The sequence below is a fragment of the Erithacus rubecula genome (genome assembly GCF_903797595.1).
Source record: "Erithacus rubecula genome assembly, chromosome: 1".
Lineage (NCBI taxonomy): Eukaryota > Metazoa > Chordata > Aves > Passeriformes > Muscicapidae > Erithacus > Erithacus rubecula.
In genome coordinates this window covers 26,953,988-26,980,165 of record NC_136658.1, presented here as the reverse complement: position 1 = coordinate 26,980,165, position 26,178 = coordinate 26,953,988, and the positions used below count along the sequence as shown (strand labels likewise).

Below are 26,178 nucleotides of genomic sequence, written 5' to 3'. Positions count from 1 at the left end.
CAGATTGGATTGAAACAGCTCAAAGGTTCTGCCAGTGCCTCCTATTACTTCATCACATGAGACTCACATGGGTGCACTTCATGTATATATGTCCAAATGAAAGAGGGTAGGTATTCCTCATTTACATATTAAATTTAATATTTCCAACAACTGGTGTACCCATTACATCTGCCGAATTTCCACATCTCCAGTTTTCTTTTGCAGCCATTTATCCTACAGATAAATTAAAGTGTTCCAAAAATGATCTGCATCATTGATCATCAACAAAAGACTGAGGAATCAGTTTACTATTGGTAAAATATTCTGCCCCCTTTTGCACAAGATCTTTTTCCAGTGTGATTTTTTTTTAAATATACAAGTTACTTTAGGAAACTGGAAGTCAAATTCCAATAGGAGCCTGCAAGAAATTTTTTTACAGTGAAGGTGGTGAAATACTGGAACAGGTTTCCCAGAGAGGTGATGGATGCACAATCTCTGGAAACATTCAAGGTCTGGTTGGACAGGGCTTTGAGCAACCTGGTCCAGTTGAAGGTGTGCCTGCTCAGTTTCTGGGCTACATGACCTTTAAAGGTCCCTTCCTTCTATGATTCTGTGATTCTCTATTCTATTTACATTAGGCAACTCCAAAGTCAGAAAATCAATTGCACACTTCTGATGCTGCTGATTGCAAAGGTTCTGTGCAGGAAGTTTGAAAGCTAAGAATCACAGCATGCAATTTTATGAAAGAAGGCACTTGGAGAGCAGATACCAAAATTAAAAAAAAGCCTAGCACTGGTAACTGAATTATGTTCTAAGTGTTGTTTTAATTTCTAAGATCAAATTTCTCAATGTTTATACAATAAAAAAGAATGCAAAATCAGAACAAGGGCTTATGCAGCTTGTACTTCGAACTACCATTATTACTATTATTATTATTATTACTATTTTGTCACAAGGGGGAGTTCTTTCATAGAAATGACAGTATGTGGCTCCATTGCAATTGTATTTTGGTGGTTTTCAAACTAGTAACATTTCTACTATACTTGGGGCCAGGGATGAGATCTGGAAATCATTAGTTGTCCCCTTCTTGCTATTGCCTATTCACTATGAAATAAAATTAATCTACAATCAGAGCAACATTTCACTGTTCTAGTTAATGTACCACACTGCTCCCATTTCCACAGATCACCAGTGTCAAGGCCAAAGGTTTTGGGAAGGACTGACAGCTCTTCAGTGACTGAGACCAGGCAACACCTTCAATTCAGTAACATTACCAACTCAAATGCATACAGATGAATTCCAGAGTGACAGCCTTTTGTCTGTCTTCCATTGGAGCACAAAAAAAAAAAAATAAAAATCATTCATTCAAGTAGGAGAAAGTGGACATTTAAATAAATACACACGATTGCAAGGATTATGATACTCATTACAGCACCTGCAAGTGACAAGGTGTAAGAGAGGTTTGCAGTGATATTTCAATACAATCAGAAATCCACTGGATTCAGCTTTTTCATTGTCTGCTTTGATTATCACAGGGTGATTTGGCTCAAAGTCTAGTGCTAGATAATAGTCTTTAATTTCTTAAAGAACAAAGTTGCTGTTACTAGTACCATTAGAAGGAAATGTTAAGACCATGGATTGCTTTCTGCTTAACTTCTGCGACTGGAATGAAATTTCACACTCCTGAGAATACCAAAAAAAAAAAAACCAAACCTGAAACTACTGTCCATTTCTCTGAACATTTCTTCATTTTTCTTAAAGTGACCTGAGGCAGATGATAAACTGACAGACAGTGTCATGCCTGGAAGGGAACTGTGTGGATGCCTCAGTTGTTCATTGGGTGGTTTTAGACAGATAGCACCAGTTTCTGAACTGTCTCTGCTGTAGCTCTCATTCATCTATCCAACATCTCCTCACCATTTCTTTCTGCATTAAATAGGAGCTCACTACTCAACCTGGATGGTTCAGTTATAAGTCAGGAATCTATGGTTCAGAAACCTATTCTTCCACAAAAAACAAAAGACCAACTTTAGCTTACTTGGGAGATAAATATCCCTGCTGAAATTTCACACTGCTGAAAGTCACCTAACGAGGTCATACACTCAATTGGAAAAGAAGTTCCCACTTTAGAATCCTTCCAGGAATAGCAATCACTTCTTTTCAAAAGCTTAAAGTGCATTCATGTGACAAAAAATTAAAACAAACAAGCAAAAACATCCATCACCAATAAAAAATCCAAACAAGCAAACCAAACCAAACCCAAAACAGTCCTGCTAAGCCAGAAATGTTGAAAATGCAGTTAATGTGGACTGCCTTTCTTCAGAGGGCAAAATCTGTCAGGCCCTGGATGCCAGCTGAGTAGTTACAGTCCTTTTCAATCATCACAGTGTCAACAGCTACCTTCATTCCTGAGATCAGTTACAGGGTTTGTGGGGTTTGGGATTTTCTTCCATTCTGTATCAAATCATAAATCAGAACTTCAGTCATTCTTTGCTGTGAGAGCCTTGCAATTTTGTGAAACTGTGTGGGGAAGATCATACTCTATGTAACAGTCTGGACGGGGGTTACTGATCACTTTGTTGAAAATGGATGAAATCCCATTGCAGGCTTCTTTTGATCACTTGCATTACATAGCTCAACAAGCCCACCAGCTTGGTACAAATATCAGTGCAATTGCAGAGATGTTTATAAGTAGGAGAGAAAAAATTGCATTCTTTTGTCATAGCACAGATGTCATGAACTGCCCACAAAATCTTTGCCAACAGTTCTCCAAGGCTGACTGTGTTTGTGGCATGATGGGGAGTGTGTGAACAGCTGGAGAAGACAACTGTCGTGGCAAAAGAGCCACTTCACATCTTGTGGAGTGAAAACAGAGGCTTCTTAGACATCATAGACCTCCTCACCCATAGCAGGACCGACCTCTCCACAAAGCTGGCGGAAGGTGTTGCGCCTCAGGATCTCCCAGCCACGGTGAGAGCTGGTTCTGGATGTGCTCCGTGACAGGGACAGTGACAGAGCAGACAGGTCCTTCTTGCACAAGGTGTCCCCGTTGGTTTCCAGCTTTTCTGAACCTTTGTCATAGCTTTCCCTATCCTGAGCCTTAAATGCCTCTGTGTACCGCATCATCTTGTGTTTGTTGGGATCAATCCTGTCTTCAATTCTGGAAAAGTATTAGAAAATATAAAATGAATGAAGTAGAAAAGTGACAGCTTATCAACAAAAGCCCTCCAGAAAACTGACAGAGATATTCCAGAAAAATCTGCACAGGAAACTGATTATAGGCAGGATGCCAGGAGCTGCTAGCACAGGTCCTAGACCTTCACCCCCATCACTGACTTCAGAACCTTTGTCTGCCCGTGGTTTCTTGTCCTTTAACTCATTTCCCAGTTGTGATTTGCCCTTTCCATTTTGCCAGCTGTAAGCAATTGGTACACCTTGTATATATGCATATATTAATTTATTTTCTCTGTTCTTGACTTTCCTCCTCTGATATTCTGTGGCTTCTAGCCTCAGGATGTCTTCTCTGGCTGAACCTCTCTTTAATTTCTCCACTTCCACCAATTAAATTACTTATAGATTGTCTTCCAAATTACTATCCCATACATATATAATGAATACGCATGTGATTTGACAGAACTAAATCACAGTAACACTCTTTTCTCACAGCACCCAATGAATATTGGCATTCTCAATTATTCCCACTGAATTTCTGGGACATTGCTCTTGCCATATATTGTTATATCCTATGCCTTGAACTGAAAGTGTTGCACATTGGTACCACTTTAGGTCTGCTTGTTCTACCCAGTAAATCTGAAAATCCACAAGGCTCAGTTTGTCTGCAAAACCTGCAGAAAGTCCTGTGCAGGGCCAGGAGTTGGACTTTGATGATCCTTGTGGGGCCCTTCCAACTCAGCATACTCTATGATACTATGATTCATACAGCCACCACTCCCCCTTCTGGCTTTATTAGCAAAAGATGGCACAGTTAGAAAAGGCAAATGCCCAAAAGTTAATTATTTTATCACCTGACATAAATATTGATTAAAATCAGAAATCATGAGGAATTTAGTGTTATCTGGACTGCAGGCAGTTTTTTAGTTCAGCACCTAAACTGAAATCCTGGAGCTGTGCCTTTGCCACCTGAAGCAATAATAGCAAAGTATAACATATTTACTAGGTTCACACAACAAAGAATTTTGACTTTAATTATTCCTGTTCTGATTTTGAGTCATTCACAGGGCAACTCTTGCTGCTGAATGTCTGACAGATGGATTCTGCCTCTGCCATATCTTGTATTGAAGGGACAGGGACAGCCAACCAAGCACAGCAGTGTAGTCCAATAATACTAACTATAAGATCTGGAAAGAAAAATTCCGGTCTTATAACCCATATAGTTTCTGGGGTCTGTCCAATGTGACTACTGGATGAGAAGGCATCAGCTATTTCACCAGGAAATGCACAGCAGAGCTTTCTGAGGGTGGCAGTACTTGTCTGTCCATCAGGCTGAAAACAGATTGGGGGGTATTCTGTAGAGACAGTGCTTCCTAGACCACTGGAAAGGCTCTTCATTAACATCCATGCATTGGATTCTTCTTGTTGGATCCTTACATGTGCACACTCCAAGGAGCTCACCTGAGATACCATCGGTCCCCCAGCCCAAACTCCCGCCCACAGATTCCTGAGCGAGGCCACAGGCACCGGGGCAGTTTCCTCTCCAGCATCACAGTAGTAGCAACAACCTTTGGAATGAGAAAAAAGAAAAAAACTCAGATGAATTAAAAAAAAATAATCTGACTCTCTTTCAAAAATACTGGTCTCGTGAGCACCAACACACACTGTACTTGCATTGCAACTCTTTAAGGAAAAGAATAATTACAGAGTGTATACTTCATTTCAAATAAGGCAGTCACTAATTTAGGTCTAACTGTGACATGTTTTGAAGAAGTAATGGAGGTCTTAAAACACTGTTCCATTTCTTTCCTTTTATACCTCATGGAAATGATTAGGGTAATTAATTGCAAGCTAGAGAAGAGGATAGTATCTACACCCACTTTAATTGTCATCAGAACTTGCAACTGTGGCCACATGCATTTAATCATTTGTCTGACTGCTTTTTCACAGAAAAGCATAAGAAATGGATTTCCTGTTGATTAGCTATAGACCTGGTTGAATTTCTTTGCTTTTTGACCAAGACAGTCGAGCCAACTTCTTTTAATGGATCAAAAGACATTTCTGGTCTTCCTGTAATCATCTCCTCGTGTTCTATAGCCCCTCATTCAATCCCTATAATTAAAATTTAACTCTCAGTTACACAGTAGTGAGGTTTTCAAACTTCAATTTAATTCAATGCAACTTCAATTCTATTTAACAAGAGATTCCATGCATAGGGAGCAAACATTTAGGGAGACACAGGATGGGCAAGAAAGGCTGATGGGCTCTTAGCTGCTATTTGAAATAAGGTAGGAATGCCCACCTTAACTAGATTACCTGGGCTCTCCAGAGCTCATCCTGCTCGTGGGCTACTCTCCAGTGGGTGTCACCCATCATGGCAATCAACAAGTTGAGCATGAGGAGGGTGGCAATGATGGCAAAAGCAAAGTACACGACGCTGTACATGAAGGGCAGGTCCACATCGTAGTTTGCAGGGCCATCAATGATAGTGAGGAACAGCTCAAAAGTGGTGAACAAGGACATGGGATAGTTGTAGAACTGCCCGAGGTTTTCAGGGTTCTCTGTCTGGAAGATGATGTAAAAAGCTGGAAGAGAGAAATCAGGAGAAAAAAAGAGAGAGTTTAGCAAGAGGAATCACATTCCAGGAGGAATAACAGAATAAGAGATTCTGATTTAAAAAATTGGTCTGGGCAGGACCTGCGTGTGTTTCTATGCAAGAACAAATCTCTGATTGGAGTCACTTGTGTCCATGATAAAATGATCCAAAATTACCTTGTTTGTTTATTTATTTATTTTTTTATTTATCTATTTCTCAAAGTAGTGATCCTTTCATCCTCAAGGATATAATGGAGCTATGTGTGTTAATCTAATTTTCCACAGACAAATATCAAAAATGCAGTATGTTACTAAACCTTGACTTAAAAATATATGGAATTATCTGAATTATCCTGGTTTCTATTACCCTGAAAAGAGCAAGAAGTGGGAACCAAACTTATGGTTTGAGAACAAAAGCCAGTACTAGGAAAGCGATCATGCTCAGAGAAATAGAAACATCATCACCAGTTTTCCCAGCTATTCAGAAGTCAATCAGAGATTAAAGCAAAACCGACATTCTTAATTCATACCAAGGCAGTTGGCAGAGATATGATTATTTTCTCTTTGTAGACTTACCTGATGCAAAGCCCAATATCACCACAGCCATGAGCCAGCAAAAGCGCATGAGATCTCCAAATATCATCTGTAGAGCAAAGACAGAGCCACCATGAGCCCCAACTGTCCCACCAAGTCACACTGCCACTCTATGTAAATCTTTGTCCAGATTCTAAGACCACGAGTGGACTAAAGGAAACCTTTGCACTAAAGAGAGAATGTGAAAGTTCCAAAACGCAGACAAGACCTTGTCCATTTGACATTAATACAAAATCAAGCAAATAGTCCAGAGGGAGGAAAAAGTATCCTTACAGTTCTCCCTATGTGCAAAGGGGTGCCAGGACAGCCCGTATTTGTTTGTGCCTCACACCTTCTGGATCATGATGGTGAAAGGTCCGAGCATCTGGAAGCCCCGTGCGAAGTACATGACGTTGCACCATCCCAGCACCAGAGCGAAGGACATGGGCACCACCTCCCCAGCCGTGCTGGTGAGACGCATCACCATGGTCACCAGGATCATGCAGGCATATGTGATGCTGCAAGGGAGAAGAGACAGCAAAAAAAATAAAGGTTCAGTAAAAGAAGTATTAGTCAAGCCTTTAAGAGAAATAAATCCAGAGAAAGACTACTCTAAAAAAATGGGGAAAGTGACTCATCCGGCAAAAGAGAGCAGTGGGGAAAATGATAGACAATATATTTATTAGAATTAATAGGTTCTGTACTTACACAATTATGTGGAAAGGCCCTCCTAGGATTGTTTGTCCAAAGTATTTCGCTGCTCCAACTCTAAGGATATCTGGAATCTGAGAGAGACATACTGTTAACTTAAGCACTCAGTTTCCATAATACCATTAAATGTCATGGCAGCCACCAATATCCACAGGTTCTTAGGGTCAGCCACATCTCCTTTGGTGGATCAATTTCTGTGCAACTTTAAAATCAGAATGGTTGAGCCAGGTGGGCCCTTCTTGGGATGAGACAGAGATTGCTAAAAAACCTGAAAATGCTTGGCCAGATTGAGAGATGTGCCACAGAGAGGTGCCTCAGTAACAAAGACAAAAAAGACCTTGGAGAATCAAAGGAGTTTGTTATTATTCACACTGTGTTAGTTGCAGCCCTAGCCCCAGAGTGACTTCCTGACTAAGCACAGGAAGAAGGACTTGTCCTTCTGGAACATAACCATAGAATCGAAACTGCACACCACACTCAAGCTGAGGTCACACCAGTGCAGAGCACAGAGGGGACAATGACTTCCTTTGGCCAGCTGATTGCACTGTGCCTGATGCACCCCATAGAGGCAGAAAGCTATTTACAAGACCTGTTTTATTTTCAGTTCTTCCTGTCATCATCTTCTGAGTTTTCTCACAAAAGTTTCAATCTTCTATTTCCTATTATAATAAAATGGTTGAGAAAGACTCCTCATACAAGTCCATAGAGTAACTGATCCCCAATTAAACATAAACTTTTCTGTTCATGCACAGAAATCTCTTGACCCAGCACCCCTAAACACAGGAATATTTATGGGTACTGTGTGAAGCAACATCTGGGAGTCAGGTGGACCATGGATGGTGCTAACAGGAACCATGGATTACCCTGCAGACAGTATTTGAGAGGGCAACTGATCCTTCTAATTGCTTCTTCCGCACCTGGAGTCTTACTTAGGACACTGTCACAGTCTCTGTCTCATCTAATAGATACTGTTGGCAATGTCTATTGCCACAGATCTATGCTGAAGCACTCAGACTAAGCAAATAAGCCCTACCAAGTAATGAGCACAAATCCATGTTTGTCTAGTAAATAAAATCTTCCTTGATGAAACTTGAAACTGTATAGCTGTTTCCCTTACCTCAAGGACCAAAATTACTACAGCTCCAATGACTGTGATCAGCTCCCCCACCAGCCTCAGCTCATCCTCATATGCCACGTATGATTCCTGAAAAAAAAGTTAGTGAAAATTTAAATTAAATTTTAAAGAAAGTGATGGTAAATTTTAAAAGAGGATAGGGGAGAAGAAGGCCTATTGTTACTTATAATAAAGGTGAGTAGGCCTGGAAATGCCAGAGGAACCAGCCCAGCCCCAGCAGTGGAGAACAGGGCACACCTGCTATTGCTCCCTGGCAAAGGTCAGCTGGCCAAAAGAGGGGAGGAGGAGAGCTGCAATAGCTGGGGACTGGGGGAGGCTTGGACTTTCCAGTTAAGTAGGGTAGATGGGAATTGCCCAACGGGGGCTCTGCCTGCTCCAGTCACAGTACCTGAAGCATTTTCTGGACATAGACTGTGTTGTCCCTGCTGCTGGTTCTGTTGCCTGTTCGGGGTTTCAGAGGCCGGTAGACGCAGCACATGGTGAAGCAAACCATGTAGAGGATGTAGAACAGGGCCAGGAAACAGAAATAGGGACGACCATACATGTTCCACTTCAGGCTCACCAGCTCCTTCACAGGTGTTAGGTCCAAGATCTGGCGTGCCTGAGAAAGAGAGAAATAAGGAATTAATTGCCAAAAGGACACTGTTTCGTAAACAGCATCCAAAATTTTCCTGAGACAGTGCTAAAAAACTATTCTCATCTGCCCTATTCAGCATTACAAAACTGAATTTACTTTGCAAAAGTGGAATGCTCTAGTGGGCATTGGATTTGCTCAGTTTGATGATAAAGAGCTTTGGAATAAAGAAATAAATCCTGCAGAGAACAACTGTTGAGTACCAGTGGGAAGTACAAAAAAGCATGTAAGATACTGGAATAAATTTGTCATCTCTGTAGGAATATAGAACTGAGAATGACAGAATATTCCTGTTAGTACAACAACACAAGTTTCTGTATCAGATGCTTTAAAATAAGGAAACTGAAACTTTTTTCTAAAAGATATTTGTACTTGTCTGATGCTCTATGGCTTATGTAAAAATGCTGCCTTTTAAGTTCCTGCCTTATTATCTGGGTGAGAATAAATTGACTCTCCTATATCAAGCCTTCAGCTTATACTCTAAGACTGACAGTGCATAAGTAGGAGAGACTTTACAACTTAGGAATTAGAGCCACACACCTTATTAAATATTTCTAGACTTACTTTCTATTGTTTAGGGGACCACTGAAGTAAGTGAGAAGAAAATGTGAGTCAAATTTTTGTGAGCTAGTTGCTTTAGAGAAAAACTTCTTAATGCACTCTAGATGTTCTTCTTCTCCTGCTACAATGCCCTGTTTCCTCTAAGTTAGCCAAAAATTGCTGAGTGCACAAAGCACAGGGAAGGTTTCCATAAATGGACGTGATTCTACAAAACTCTTGAAAGGCCTATGAAATATCATAAAAAATCAAAACTGCATGAGAGAGAATCCACCTATATGTGTTCTGGTTTCTGCAGAAGTCAGTTTTCTAGAATTCTTTGCATAGGAGAGAAAATTTCATTTTCAAAGGGATAATACAAGTTTGAAGATTACTGTAATTTTCCCATAGCTTACTTCCCTTCTATTTTTTTTACTTTTCAACCACTTCAGGATCAGAAAATATATCTTTGTACCTATGTGTGTATGCATTCCCCTGAACACAAGAGGAGCCTGCTTCTGGCTGGGGGCTAAATGTGCTTCTCTAGTCCAATATTGAACTGGGAGGGTATGATGGGATTGGGCCACACATGGCATTCTTCTAGACAGACAGCAAACATTTTGGGCCAGACATATCAAAAAAGAATTACTACTTGTGCATCAAAAAAATTGCAACTACTTATTTGCTATAGCATTCTGGAAAATAAATCATTTTATGTCTTGATATTTGGGGACACCTTATCTTCTAAAGTTAGGATTCTTGGATCTGCATGCACTATATGACTATTTTGGGATAAGAGAGAGACCCAATATTCTGCTTTCTTTCTAGGATTATGGTTTGGTCTTCTAAAGTGGACAACTTCTAAGGCTGTTATATTTTTTAACATGGACTGCTTTTCCCTGGATTTCCATATGTATCCCCAGTCATAGAAATTTAGAGGATTTAATGCAAGCGCAAATGAGAGCTCCATAGACATAGCAGCTCCATAGCAAAGCTCTCAGGAAGCTCAAACTTTTATTAGAAAGGTTTGACTAAAATTTTGATAGGTGGAAATAACACAGGATGGGCATAACTGTGCTAATTGAAGTGTCTTCTGATTCATTTCCTGTCCTGTTGGGATTATTTAAGGTCATTACAACTGGTAGGGCTGTGTACCTTGAAAGTCCTAGGGAGAGCTCTCAAAGCTCACCACCAGCTCTGCTGTTTTTGTTTTATTAATCCCTTTACAAGCTTTTGAGCCTACAGGAGAGATAATTTGCCCACTTTGTTTTGAGTCATAACCTGTCATTAAATGAAGGAAATAATAACAATGAGTGATTTTTAAAGGCACTCCAGTTTAGGACTTTTGAATGTGCTCCTGTCTCACAGGATATTTGAGAGTTAATCAGCAGCACAGTTAGAAGGAAGTTTATCTTTGAGCCTGGTGAGAGAAAACCCTTTTCTGTAGTTTGTTCATACTTAGTTCTTTCAATAACCTTTAATTTCCATGCTTCAGAAGAAACTGTATATAAAGTACTAGATGTAGCCAGACCATTAATAAACCCCTATACTTCTTGTAACCTCTGCAGCTCATGGTACAAATGCTCTATGGATTGTATCAGTGAGCTTGAACCTTCAAACCCCTCATTCCTCTCCTTCTACGATCACCATGGTCTGCAGGCAGAACACATGCAGTGCCCACAGTACCTCTCTCTTCTTGGTGGATACAATGAGCTCCAGGAAGGATTGATCTTCAGCCCAGGAGTCAATCTCTGTGATATCATATAGCACAGTGCTCAAGGGGCCAAAGGACCACAGATTCTGCTTCCGCTTCTGCATGAGGTATTGAAACATCTGAGGAGAAAAGAAGGAGAGAAAACATATCAGAGGCTTTCCATTATTTATGTATTGCAATGAGAACAAGTGAAGTTGTTCAAAATCCTTAATTATGACATATTTTCCTTGAACTTGGTAGCTGTTGTGGTTCCCATATCTCTTGGGAACAATTCATAGGAGGTTAAGAAGTGGAAGAAATTTTTCTGATTCCTATTTGATTATTAGCTCATTCTTGATGGAAAGGATGAGTTATTTTTACCCTAAATACTAATCAAACTACTAAAGTTACTTGACACAGTTACAGTTCCTGACAATCGACTTCAGATGGAATTACATGTTGATTAGAAAAAAAAGTTTTAATGTTCTTGTACAAGTCATCAGAGAAGAGGTGTGACAAGGGAAATGATCCTATCCCTTGTGAATCTACAGAAGAAACACTAACCATTTTTGTTTTTTCAGTGAGTGGAAGAATGAGGGTTTACACTAAATGCTAAGATTTTGTTTATGAATAAATGCCTGTGGGTACCTAAAGAGGCTTTCCATGTGCCACATTTAGAGTAATGAAATCTAGACAACCAAGACAATAATTTCTGTAAGCATTTTAAAACATTACTTGGGGTAAATATGTCTGTTAATACCTGTTTAACTCAAATGCTTCAAAAATTGGGAGAAAATATCTATTCTTTAAGCACTCATTTCTTTCACTAGGGTAAAGAGATTTCTTTTAAAGGGTTTTGGGACCTACATAAAACTCTGGAAAAAAAATCTTGTTACATATCTTCTGCCCACTAAGAACATGCACAAACTCCCTTGCTCTGAATGATGTTACTTCAAGGTTTCCATTTCCCTTTTGTACAGAGGTACCAGAGTCACACAAACTCACCACAGTGTTGCCCTCAACTCCGGCCAGTTTGAATGGACTAAGCCCCTCATTGTTAGGAATCAGTTCAAGTGACCCTGGTCCCTCTTTGCTCCTGTCATAGGAAAGTATCAGGCTGTACATGTGGCAGGCAAACGTCTTATTGGGTTGGAGAACCAGGATGTGAAGAACAGTGTTACCTATGAAGGAAGCAGACTGGATGAAGTATCTGGAATAGCCCAACCCTGTGCAAAGACTGAGAAGGGGGCTGATGGCTTTTATTTTCCTCATATCACTCATCCCACAGCTGTTTCTAGTGAGAGAAGAATATTTGCATGCACAGATGACAGTCTGAATTAAAATGTCCAGATCCACTCTATGCAATTCACTGAGCCCCACAACACATACCCAGAGAATCTTGAGCTCTAATGTCAGCTCCATTTTCAATGAGCAGCTGCACAATTTCCTCATTTCCCACACAGGCAGCAAATGACAAAACATGCTCTCCTGAAATGAAAGGAATGGGAAGAAACAATATTAAGGATCCAGGAGGCAGGAGAGGTTGAAGCATTCTGAGGGAAATCTATCCATGCTATGAAGTCATAGGATGTGAAAGGAGGAGTTACTTTAGGTAATTTGTAAATATCCTGCCCCACTTCTCATCCTAATCAAAAAGGTTGAAAAACCTGTCCCATACAACACCAAAAGGAAGAAATGCTCTTTTCAGTGGCTTACCTCCATAAGAATGTTAAAAAATAATTTGTTCCTAGGAAGACACTAAATTACAGTTTATATACTATAGATATATTGATTTGCCTACATGCAAATCTATAAAATGTGTATGGTTTATATTCACATAGCATCCACATACTCAGAGGAACTCTTAGTCTCTGCTAAAAGGTGTAGGGCTGGTGAAGCCTGGAGAGAGGAGCCTCTGTTAATCCACTTTAGATGGGGACTAAAGTAAGGCTCCCCATATCCCCCCACCACTCTGGTTCCCTCCTAAAGCAGCAGGAGAGAAGTCAAGGCTGTACCAAAATAGAAAAGGTTCTGGGAGCTGCGTCTGAAGAAGTGTCCAGTGGCCCTTGCTGTGCTGGCATTGGCTCCTCTCTTAAGCAAAGCCTTCACCAATGTGATGTTCTGGTTGGCTGCTGCAATGTGGAGAGCTGTCTGCCCTGCAGGACACAGAAACAAAACCTTGTCTTTCAAGAAAGCAACTTCAGGCTGTTCAGCAGCCTGCAGTTCACATGTCAGTCATGGTAAATGGACAGCAGCTGAAGGAATTGGTTTTGAAGTTACTCCTCTTGTGTGCAAAGGGATGTGCTAGAGAATTTCCAGAGGTTCCATTCTACTTCATTTTTTTCATTAGTTTATTAAAACTGTCTTTACAAATTGCCAAAAAAACCCCAACAGGGTGCACTTTCTAGATTTTTTTTTCTAGGGAAAATCAAGACATGCCATACTCTTCTGGGAAGCAAACAGAAAGGTGTGAGATTACTATGCTTTTCTTCATAAGAAATGATGACAAAACTCCTAAAGACTTCCTCTTACCCTTCAAACTAGGCTTCAGAACTTTTAAAATCCCATTATTGTCTTTATTTTAGTGGTTTTGAAACTCAGACTGGAATTTCTGTGCACTCAACCTGAAGCATTGTTTAAAAATCTGGATAAGTGCCTAGCCTCAAAAGCAGTGGACACATTTCTCTTTTCCTCAACCAAATAACTACTTTTTCTCTTTTCAGGGGAGGTCAGGCAGATATCCCTTTTTTTACAAACTAGTATGTCAGAAAGCAAACTGTATATATCCTTGCAATCCCTTTCCAATCCCTTGCAATTGCCTGATGTGTGGACTCATGTTTAATATAATTTCACTTTCCAAGAAAGGTCAGGAGCCATTTCATTCGCATGTTAGTTTTGCTGTGTAACAGTTTTTCAACATATTGAACCAGGAACAGTATAAGCCAATTTCCCAAACATACAAGTTGTGCTTCCTCTCCCCTCCAGCAGGGAATCCTGCCCCTTCTCATTCCCAGTAATATTACCTTCATAAAGTTCTGATGTCATCCTCTCATTGATAAGCTCAGGAGCTGCTTCCATCAGAGCCACTGCTGCTTCCAAGTTATCATACATGGCAGCTACGTGAAGGGCAGTCTCTCCCACTGCTCCTAGAAACAGCAGGACAAGCATGAGAACTGCTGAGACACTCAGCTGCATGGGACAAAAGCAGAAATGGATTCACTGAGGTGGGGAATTACAAGAGGCACAGTCTCTGTCCTTCACTTCAACAAAGTCTGAAACCTGAGCAGAAACTGTAGGTGACGGCTGACATCAGGCATGAAGGGAATGAGCACAACCAAGTCAGAAAACTCACTTTATTGCAAAGCTGCTGACATAGACTTAAGCCATATGAGTCTGTTGATGCAAATGTTTCAGCAAACTAACAAGCTACTCGTTGTAGGAAGCACTTGCCTTCCACAGAAAAGCCTTTTTCTCAAGTTACCTCTCTGATAGATATCGCATGTTCCATCAGTGAGAAGTTTCCTAATGGCAGCAAGGTCGTTCTCTTTGGCAGCCTGGAGGAGAGGGGATTCCCAGATCCTGCAGTCAAGAAAAAGTGGCTGATAAGGAGCAAAGTCAAAGACATGGTGCCTTTCTCCAGAGCTAGCATGGCCTTTGCTCAAGACAGTTTGTATCATTGAAAAATCAGTGATGCACAACTACCATCCTCAGATGTATTCTTTGAATGCACATTGAAAAAAAAATGAAAATGAACAGAAAAAAAGCAGAGCAGTGCAATTCAAAAAACACACTGAAGTCCATGATCTCATGACTTACTGATGCTGAACCATATGGTGGCAGCAGAGGGAAAGACAGGAGAGGGAAGCAAACTAAATGTTTCTTGCTTTTATATCCCATTTTTTGAGGCACAGAAATAGTGAATGATGGATCATTGAAGTCCTTCTACAAGTAGACAGTTATCTTAGCAGCCAGAAAAACCCAGTTGTTTCTTCACACAGCACAATAAATTAAGAAAAGATGGTTGTCTGAATTGCTCCCATAGTTGATAGAAAAGGGCAAACAGTAATTCCATCTGTGTTCTAGAAACACTTCTTATAATTAAGAGACTGAGCTCTGAAACATAGTTCTTCCATATACAATGTTATAAAGAAAAATTTGACAACTTAGCTTTACTACTTTTTTCTCTAGTGCTGAGAGAATTGAGGAAATTGTTAAGAACTGAAATATGTCCATGTCCTGGGAAAGAGCATGCACTCAAGTTCCAGACAGAGTGGTTCACTTATAGCTGAAGTATGTCCTTGAGTCTTCCATGAGGATCTGAGTTATTTGAGTATATCTTTTGGGCTTGATGAAGAATTTATAAGTACAGTCACCAACCTTCACAACAGCAAGGCCTTTGGAAACAAACAGCAGGTCAAGAGAGGTGATCCTCCCCCTCTACTAAAAAAAAAAAAAGAACGAAATCTACAAAATGGAGGTGAATATTTCTGCTATCCTTGCAGGTTTGGCTTTTAATTCATAAATTAAAAGGTGGTTTTGGGTGGGCTTTTTGATTTCCTGATTTTATATAAATAAACAATTATAAGCATCCCATATTCAGGAGATAAAAGATTAAAGGGGAGGAAAGACTCTCAAACCAAAAGAAAAAAATTATGTCTCATGAGTTTTCAGTATGAAATTGAGATTCTTCTCTCCCAACAAGACAAGTTCAGTTTTAGATTTTTGTCCAAATTAAAATTTTGTGCTTTCATCTCACTACTACTGTTTTCTAGTACAGATATTTATTTTGATCTTAATTATCTAGCATGGCCCAGGTCAGGCTGCAATGTGTGATATGAAATAAGTCTCAGGATTACAGTAGAAAATGACAAATTCAAGGATATGAGCAAGGATAACACCAGCCCTTGTTTTTCCACCAGCCAGTATCTGCCCCTTTACTACAATCTAACAACTGGCAATAGTTCTCTTAAGTACATCCACCCACGAAAAGCACATGGGACAAAGACATTAGTCAAACCACATACCTGCAGAAACACTAAATGCTTCCTCCTAGTGATGTTCCATGTATTCTGGCATTGTTTAATTACAAGATTTTGGGGGTAAATGCTACATAAAGCTTTTTATTAAGTGGTAACACCGATGTGAGGATTCACTGCCTGTGAATCTAACTCTTTTACAAGCCACAATAAATCCACATCAGAGACAGAGAGAATATAAATCGCAAAAAAAAGCTTTCTTACAACTCAGGGATCTTAAATATAGGAGAGTTTAACAATAAAGCAATAGGAAAGCAGGCAACATGAATTCTGTGGCTCACAGGAATAAATATTTTTTGCTTTAAATTACTATTTTATGAACAACAAGATCTTGAATCAAAAAGGAATTGGTATTCCATTATCTCTGGATTTATTTCACTTGAAATGTGAGAGTTCTGCTCTCCTTTATAGTGGAAGGAGACTGCAGACACTTGAGAAAACTTGGGGGATAAAGCAAAACAAAAAATATCTGAATTGTAGAGATAAACAGAAATTATTTGAGTAAGTATAAATTGATGGACACAGGCTGGAAGGAATAGAAGCATCACTGAACATCATTCCACAAAATGAGCACATCCTGTCACCAAAACCACCCCATTATCTAAGTCACTAGAAACTAAACTAAAAAAACCCTGAAGAGCAGAGGAGAAACAAAAGCATTCAGGATAAAAAGAACCATCCTCAACAAATCAGGGAGCCATTCTGAGATATTTTTATATGTCCTTCACACTCCTAGTTAGGGAAGTATTCCTTCTATAGCTTACTCATGCGTCAGTTTCATTAGTAACTAATGGCAAGATGATTTGATGAGGAGATTGCATCTAGGATCAAAAAAAAAAGGAGCTTAATAAAGAGGCACTCTAAGCAAAAGCCCTAAGATTCAGTGTTAGTGAAGTAAGCTTGCCACCTCTGCTACTATTTTGGATAAGAAAGACTGTGTTTCTGGAAAATGCAAGTTTGAGAGGCAGGAAGTGGGAAAGAGGTGGGGTTTCAATGCTATAAACAATGCTACAATTAATATGTTGATGCTTTACTGGGTAGGCCTTTATCCCTCAAATGACCTCAGAGAGGAGGAAGGATTGGGCAAGAGATGACATGGGAGGATACAAACACAATGCCTTTCTCTCAAAAATTACCAAAGCTCCTGTAAACAACTAATTAAATCAAGATACTGCTACGAGGAAGGCAACTAAAACATACTATGCTCAGCTTTTGGAAACAGAGGGGAAAATTGTCAAGCATTTCTTCTTATTGTAGCAACCTCCAACTGGGCTTAAAATGCCAGAGATCTCAGGCCAAAGAGCAAACCAGAAGAGGAGCCCAGAAATGTTGGCAAATGTCATGGCACACTGGCTATGATGTCTCAAAGGTTCGTGAGCTACATGCTCCTAGCATATACTTTTACTCTCATTTAATCTTCTGTCCCATAATTGGGGAAAAATTTTAACATCATTTAAAACATACCATTCTAATTATCAACTAATTTTTAATACATTGCAGCAAGGTACTGAGCATAAAAATGTCAAAAACTAGGGGAAGCAAATTCGCTAATATAAAAAATTAAACGAAGTCACCTGAATTTAGAACCTTCAAAACATTTTCAATCATTTAACTTCTCTAACTTTAGCCAACTTTCTCCCTGGTGGACCAAACACAGTGTGAGTTTTGCATTTTACTGCTTGGGTCCCTTTGTGTGTCAAAGCAGCAGCTGGCAAAATCTGTAACTTATGTCTCTTAACAGAGCTGCCTACATAGATGCTTAACTTCAATAAAGTACCATTATGTCACTGAATGGTGAGGCTGGCTTTCAGAAAATCATTCAGCAGGCATATCTAGACACCTTGAGACAATAATTCAGCATATCTAAGTTAAGCTCCTCTTCTAATCCTATTCATCCCCTTCAACAGCTATGGAATCAAGGAATGCTAAGCTCCTGATTTACCCAGCTAAGTTAAGTTTGTAACACCAGGCAGACTCCTAGGATCAGTCTAGGAGAAGCACAACTCCACAGCAAACCAATAATTCTGGGGGGCAATGGGAGCCACGGGAGCTCCTGGGGTCTTGCTGTGCAGTGTGGAGGCAGCTAGTGAACCTTGATCATGCCAGTTTTCTTCACAGATCTGAGCACAACACACATGATGTGCTCAGGAAAAGGTTTTTCTAATATAGGTGAGGGCAAAATCAGGAACATCCGAAAAACCATTGTGAAACAAAAAGAAGATAAAATATAGGTCAGATTCTGACTGCGGGAGTCGTGTAAAACAGCTCTAAATAAGGTTAAAGATTTCACAAGCACTTTCTGCTGGTAATATGTACCCTTTTAGGTTTGCAGATTTGTAAGCACTTCTTTTGGAGTGCACCCTGCTCATTGCACTTATGGAGAGATAGAGAATGCAAAGACTAGTAAATAAGTTTTAATTTCATTATAAAAAGAAGAATTTGGTTTGCTATAGCTATTCTTTCAGAACAGGGAAATATATTAAATAGGTGCATTCTCTGGACAGCAACCAATCTGAAAATACTATTTCAAGACTGAACTCACCCAGAAGAGCAATGAAGCACCTCTTTCTATTCTTCCCTTACCAGATTCTACAACTTCAATCATTCACTAAATGGAATTTCCCTATTCTTTTCTCTAATTTAAGTTTGTTCAAGCTTTATGCCCACAGAGGGTCAGTTCCTGAGATTCTAAAGCAGTTTTTTTAGCTTAAGCTGTAAATTCACCATCAGGGTGTTATTTTCGCTTTCTCTTCTTTCCCTGATGTTAATTTCCCAGAATGAATCATGAAATTGCCAGAGGAGAATCATCTTCTCCCTTCTTTCTGCTAGCATGTGCAGGTAAATGTGTGAAAACCTTCAAGAGAGCAGAAGGCTCTCAGAGGAAGCCAACCAGCTGAAAGAGGATCAAAGCAATCACCTAGCAAGATGCCAAAGAAGGAGTTAGGGAATAATTGCACAAAGTGAAGAAGAGCCAGATAAAAGGGGCTTGGACAATCAACAGGCTCAGCAAATTTCTTCAGCACCAGCAACAAGACTCAGCAAGTTAACTGGGATCTCTTGCTTGTGTATGTCAAAGCCCCTCCATCTGAGAGTAAACAGACCTTCTCTGGAAATAAATTAAACAGGTTAATTATTGCCAGTGTTACTAGACAAGAAATTGATAGGGAATTCTTATCCCTGCAGATATTTAGCTATCTGCCACACAAAGCAATGGAAATCTTGATCAGCCACTACTAGCAGGGCGTTCTGCTTGCATTGACATATTTTTTTTTCCCTAATTCTGCATCTGAGACCATTGTAAGAATAATCCCATGGTAGAACTGTTTTAATGGTTCAGAAGTTGTTAGTTGTTATTCATTATCACTGAAGCAGTAATAAAACAAATTTGTTCTCTGATGAACAACCTCATTCTGCATCAAAACTTCCAGCTTTCCTCAATAGGATTTTTCTTGTACTTTTAGTCCAGTTGTGTTCCTTACCCTGCATCAATATTTTTTTTCTAACAGCTTTTAATCTGGGTGGGGGGTATTCAGGACATATATTTCATGTTTTCTTCTTTATAAGGAAACCTATGTCCAAGTTTTGGAAATCAAATAACTTCCTAGATCTAAGAGCCTGAGATCCATCTTAGGCTGAGATTGGGTGTGTGTATGTCAATGCATTGCTGGGGAAACACAACTTCTGGAGGACCTTTACACTTGTGCAATCAGGGAAACTGCTTTCCATTATTAGTCCCAAAACTTTAATGAGGATGAAGGCATAGCAGTAGAAGAAAAGACCAGAAATGCTATTATTAATGTTTTTGATTTTATTTTACACACAGCAGCCAATTGTTCTGCTCATCTTGACTACTCAGAATCACTCTTGTTGTTGAAACAAATATAAATGAAGTGCTGGAGCTGGAAACTGGCATCTTTATCTCCCTGCCACCTTTGGTAGCAAACGAACCAATTAATACTGACAGGCATTGTGGATTTTAAGACAGCATAATCCTATGTTAAATTGTGAGATGAAAACTCAGTAATGTTGTTTAGACAAATGAACAGCCAACTATGGGTACATTTCATTCACTACCAGCCTGAGAAAGATTTATAAAGAAGCTGAAGGCTCTCTGCATCCTGTACAATTCCTAAACAATCCTGCATTAGGCTGAGCTGCTTTTTTATTTGTGCCACATTTGTTTCCAGGGTAAGCAAAGCACCTCACTAATATGTCTGGGAGACTAAAGAGCCGTCAAAGAATTCAGAAACTAAAGGTTTTATTGTGACATCTTTGGAATGACTGTAGCTCTCTGTGAATTATTTATCAATCAGAGTTATGGATACAGGCAATAGCAGGAGTGAAAATACTACATAATTATTATACTTTCACAGGTACTGGAACCATGTGCTCACTTGGTCTAATTTATGGATTGTTTATTTTGTACGAACAGTGCAATTCTCATAGGGTAGAATTTCTAAAATCCCATTCTAGGAGGAATTTTTTCACATTTCCTTAGAAACTCTTGCACTGAAAATAATTTCTAGAAGATCTATTACACTGTGACAGACATGATTCTTCTTCACCTCTACCAGGCCCAAATTCTCACAAGTATTCATCTTCCTGTTCTTCCTCATTATGAATTATGTTGAGGGTTTATGTTCATATGCTTCAGGCTCTGTAGATCCCAGAGTTTGCTTCCAAAGATGATTCTAGAGAGGACATATGAGATGTGACCACTGCCCCTGGGACTCCACATTGGGCTGCAGGCTGTTTAAAAAGGAGAATCTTCAACAGAAGGAAACCAGAAGATTAAGGCCAAATAAACTCAAAGTGCTCTTCACTGTTTGGAGACTGTATTTCATTTTCTGAACCTGGATTCCCCTGGGGAAATATTGTAGAGTTCCATATTAATCCCTTCCTGTGAATAATGCTGAGATCTACTGCTAGTAAGATTCAAAGGACTGTTTCACAGAAAGAGAATGAACTTCACTGCCAGGGAAGGTGACAAATACCAAAACAGTTAGTTTTCAGGTATTATCATCAGTCATCAGACAGGAGAAAAAGCCTTGTTCTTCTATTGCAAACTTTCTGTGTGTGATCAGAAAATGCCAGTTAAACAGTAACACATTTACCACTGGCTTTCAATGAGACAATAGTAGAATTTAATGACTGCTAATTACTGTATGTATTCCAACACCATTTTCCCTAAGAAGAACTCAGGCTGAAGCCACAACACTGCAGTTCTGTACCACAAAATGACAGGAACAGCAAAAGCCCTTTTGGCTTACAACAGTTTTTCCACAAAAGCAGAGATTTCATAAGAGTAGCTCCCACACACCAGTCACCAAAGAAGGTTTTCCTGCTGTGTTTTTCTATCTGTACATAACTAAAAATGCAAAAGCAATGAAACTGATTCCAGTCCTCTGCAAAATGTTCATTTTTTCCTCCTCAAACTCTGAGCATCCCTGGGGACAAGAAAGGAAAGAGCAGGATAATAGGAGGAAGAACTGGTCCTGTCCCTCTTTAGGAAAAGAGTTTTCATGTATTTACACCATGAAATATGTGACCAAATAGCAGGAGGCTAATTTGTGTTAGTTGAAAGCTGTGGGAATCACACAGACCTAAAATGGAAGGGAACAATCATGTCCCCATGCAACCCTGATTTCACAGTGAGTATTGTGCACACTGCACATGCTTTACAGAGCTTCATAAAGAAACACAGAAAAGTTAGCTTTGGGGCCAGTGGGATTGCACTACAGAGATCTAAGAGAAGTTTATGCACAAGGGTTTACATGACTGACATTTTTTCTGTTTTCCTGCATCACTCACAAGACACAAGATGTTCATGGGCCTGTAGCACATGACTCACTGAGCAAAGAGAAGTGGCAAGCTAATGGTAGCCTGTGTGAAAAGGAGCAACAAAAAGGAAGGGACCAAACCCCTCTTGGCAACAGCAGATGGCAAACAAGGAACTGGAATATCACAAAAATTTATTATTTTGGATGTTCAGATTTAATATTTGGGGGGAAAAAACCCTCTTTCACTAGGAGGTTACTGCTGCACTGTAACAGGTACCTAAAGACATGGCAGAATCTCTTTCCTGGGAGCTTTCAACACTGAGCTAGACAAAGTTTAGCAATATGACCTCTTGCTGGCAATAGTTCAGCTTCAAGTGGGAGGTTGGATGGAGAACAGCAGAGCTTCCTTCTTTATCTCTTTGACTTAAAAATATGAAGATAATATTATAATAATAAAAATTTTTGTATTACAATTTATTGCTTATTAGTAACAATTATTAATATATCATCAATCTAAATAATTTAATATATTAATATATTTATAATTCTATTTTGTACTCGTTTGGACCTCAGAGAATCTGACAAGAACTTATTTTTCAGTTACCTGTGATGCTTTTCACGAGCACATAAAAATGTAAACACTTCAGCCTTCCATAGAAACACTATTGTTCCCATTATCCCTCCCATTTTAAGTGTATTTAAGTCCCACTGCTCTGAAGGAAACTGGAACAGGCTTTGTTACTTGATCACAATATAATTCTTTCCTTAAAGGTGTACTTTGCTCTTAATTTGCTTCTTTGCATATTTCTATACATATATGAGTATATACATATGTATAGATAGATTTTGTCCCCCACAGTCACCTTTTTGTCCCTGCAGATGTTCAGAGTTATATGTGGAAAGAAAAAACTGATTTCACAAGCAACTGGAAGCAGTTTGTTATTTGAGTACTGCAGCATTTGTGCCTGCAGAAATTACAATGAAAACCAGATCCAGCTGTATTTCCATGAATAGCCCTACATTTCTGTGTGTGGAGGGAGCAGCTCTGCACAGCAGTAACAAACGGCCTTCAGTGTTCCCATGGGAAGACATAGCCAATCCTATGGATATCCTAAGGTCTGAGAAGAGTCACTGTTCATGTTGACACCCAGGTCACAGGGCTGAGAAACCACAGTCTGACCCAGGAGGTGACTGACCCCCAAAACGTTCAACAACATTAAGTCTGTTCTATCCCACAGTAAGAGTGAGCTTTAGAGAGGCAGAAAGCAAAATCTTGACAAAAAAGCACCACTACTTCAGCTGACTGTACCCTATGCATCACATACACTCCTAATAATAATAATAATAATAATAATAATAATAATAATAATGTTAATGACAATGATGCCAATAATAATAACAATAATGATAATAATTAAAAACAAACCTTCATGCATTTTCCTATGAGCTTTACCAATGAAGCAGGAAAGACAAGATAATACATTATTAATTTGTGACTGAAGTCCTGCACTCAGGGTAATTCAATTGCAACCTGGTAAATCTACATGTGAAAGCAGATAAGATTGGAACTCCAGAAGCATTCCACCTTGAAAGAAGAAATCTGATAGAGAAAAGTGCTCCAGGGTTGTTTAAAGTTTATCTACTGCCAGAAAAGCCTAAGGGGAAAGAGTGAGAATCAGCTAGAGGGAGAGCAGCAGAAGGAAGAGAAGTCAAGAAGGTTGAAGTGCACGGTACCTTTTCTGCTGGAGCAAGTAGATTTCATCCAGATGTTTATCCCAGGATTTTTTTCCTTGCAGTTTCTGACTTAGTCCGTTCCATATTCGGGAGTAGAAGGCATTGCTCTCCCCAAATAAAGGTACCCCCATATCACGTCCCTTTTTTCTCTCTTGCCCAGCTGTCTGAAAGCCAGCAATCCCCACTTCGGGAAAAGTCAGGAAGGCTCAGTGCAGGTCAGCACTCCCCCGCCCTCAGTTACTTACAGAGGAGACTGCCAGTCAACTGCATCAGCTGATCGAAGTAGGTGTAAAAACACACAATAAAATCACTTGTTCCTAGCAGACCATACCTTGAGCCTCATCAATTACTTAAGTTTCCAAAATAGCCCAACCCAAAGGTGTGTCTGATGGAGAAGCAGCTTGCCAGCAGCCTACCCCTCAAAAAGACCCTGTCCAGCACTCAAGAATTCACACCACATCAAGGTCCTAGGCTTCCACTATTTTGATTTTGAAAACTAGGCTTTAGAAGCAATCATCCTCCTTTTGTATCTCTGAATTCCTCTGGAAAGCAACGTGTAAGCAATTTTGAAATAGACAGCTGAGCAAGTCAGGCAAAACACCTGTAAGGTGAGTGAACATGTGGGAACGTGCCCTAAAAGACAGAGAGCTCTGGGAAGGTGGCAGACAGGAGGACACACCTCCCACCTCAGCTGTCTGCAAATCCCATTAGAGAAATTACCATTACAGACTCCACCTTCTCCACGTAAAACAAAATCACCTTACTCCACAAGCTGGGAGAGGAGTTTATGTAGATTAATAAGTAAACTTTACATAGTTCATTTTTACATAATGTTTTACAAACTTTCGTGATTTCTTCTTATTTCTTCCAGAAAAATCTTATTCAGGAAAGGAATGAAACTTTCTATTTCACAAAACCTTTTTTAAAATTTTTTAAATTTTTTTTTAATTTAACAAAAACTGGATTTTGGCACAGAAATAATATTCAGGGTCAGGGGTATTTACCTGCAAAGCAGTAGACCAAATATCAAAATGAACAGATGAGGCTCCTTCTTTGTGTGAAGAAGCTGGAAGCTATGAGGGAGAAAAGAAAAAACAAGAAGTGAAAAAAGAAAAAAAAAAAAATAGAAGAAAGAAAAAAGGAAAAAAGAGGAAAGGAAATGAGAAAGCTCCTAGTTTCTTTCCAATCTTCTTTCCCTAAACACTTGTCCTAATATTTTTGTACTTTGACCCAATAGAAATATCCCTTCATTCCTACTGCTGTAGTGGAAAAGAATTTTGTTCAGGGTGTCTGGACCTAGGCAGAATCAGTAGGTAAGAGAGAAAAGTGAATAAAGCAATAGGGCTGAGTCATGTCTTTGAAATTCCTGTTTTATTTAGGGTTTCTTAGAACTACAAAATCAGGATTAAGGTCCAAACTTTTGTAAACTCCTGATGTATTCTATCCTATAAAATGATAAATTGCCTCACGATTGCTGCACAAAAACCAATGCTTTAAGGCAAACTTGAGGGATCACACCCTAAAATATAAAATTCACTGAGTTGACCCTATCTAGGAGGAAGTGTCAAGTTAAGCTGTCATAAAGGGAAGAATGTATTACTTGCTACTTTGAGGGGCTAGGGTTTATAGCAGCCAAGTGTTTTGAGCATAGGTTGTGGTTTTAATAATTTTTTAAAGAATATTGAGTCCCCTCTAACACTGTGAGATGTGTGGGGAAGCAACTCCTCTTGAAATTGAGAAATGTATTTAGACACTGAGGTGTTAAGTGCCTCTGACAGAGAACACAGTCTCTATTTCTCCCAAGCAGAGAATGCTTTCCACTCTCTCCAAGGAAGCCCTAGAAGAGTGGGATCAGCAGGGCAGGAAAGCAGTGATTTATTCCTCCTCCTGTGGGCAGCACCAGCAGCTCTCAGGTACAAGAGGTGCAGAGCAGTCGGACCAGGCTGAGGAAGGTGCTTTTGCTGACCATGGAGGCAGCAGCTGCAGCAGCCAGGGCTGCAAACCAGAATCTCAGGTAGGCTCCAGGAGTGCTGGCTCCTTAGAGCTCCCATTATGGCTTCAGACTGCAGTCAAGCTGGCCCAATCGTTTTCCTTTGCCCACTTGTATGAACATAAAGTCTAATCCAGCAAAAAGGTGTTTTCTTGCAATTCGTGGTAGAGGGCATTTTCAGGTGAAATAGGATAGGGAGATGAAAGGTGGATTAAATGTGTAAGCATATGGTAAGTACTGAAACCTCTTTAGCACATGATGACTGCAACACTTAAGCACTGCTGGGCTTTCAGTCTAGCAGGCTGTAAATAGTTTTATTCAAAAACAAAGGACCTGATAAGGCTTTGCAGTTGAGGTGTGGATTGTAGGTCTATACAGTGTTGGTGTATGTGGCTTTCCACATACCTGAGAGGTGCTTTTAGGTCTTTGAATCCCTTTCCTCAGCTCCTGAGTCATGTTGTGAAGCTTCTAGCCCTTTAGCTCCTGACATTATTCTAGCTCTACTTGTTCCTTTTTCCAAGCTCCTACTGCAAGCACAAGTGCCTTTATCCTGGCTGCCAGTGATGCCATTTACTGGTGTATGTCTCGACTTCTCTTGTTTTTGAAATAG

General features: G+C 39.7%; 1 protein-coding gene across 2 annotated transcripts; it reads right to left on the bottom strand.

The window, feature by feature from the left end:
• Positions 1–1,833: 1,833 nt before the first annotated feature.
• On the bottom strand, positions 1,834–24,230 carry LOC306800899 (transient receptor potential cation channel subfamily V member 6-like). 2 transcript variants are annotated; one of them, XM_079303365.1, is made up of 15 exons: positions 23,579–24,230; positions 14,510–14,607; positions 14,052–14,174; positions 13,044–13,184; positions 12,418–12,516; positions 12,034–12,209; positions 11,022–11,168; positions 8,553–8,765; positions 8,147–8,233; positions 7,027–7,103; positions 6,671–6,836; positions 6,322–6,388; positions 5,467–5,735; positions 4,612–4,718; positions 1,834–3,139 (listed from the first exon to the last, which is right to left on the bottom strand). In XM_079303365.1, exons 1-15 carry the CDS (start codon positions 23,707–23,709, stop codon positions 2,860–2,862), a joined length of 2,181 nt encoding a protein of 726 aa, XP_079159491.1. In that variant the 5' UTR covers positions 23,710–24,230; the 3' UTR covers positions 1,834–2,859. The 2 variants fall into 2 exon arrangements, with proteins under 2 accessions (XP_079159491.1, XP_079159492.1); XM_079303366.1 differs by lacking the exon at positions 1,834–3,139 and having other exon boundaries at positions 4,611–4,718; positions 5,453–5,735.
• Between the last annotated feature and the right edge of the window lie 1,948 nt (positions 24,231–26,178).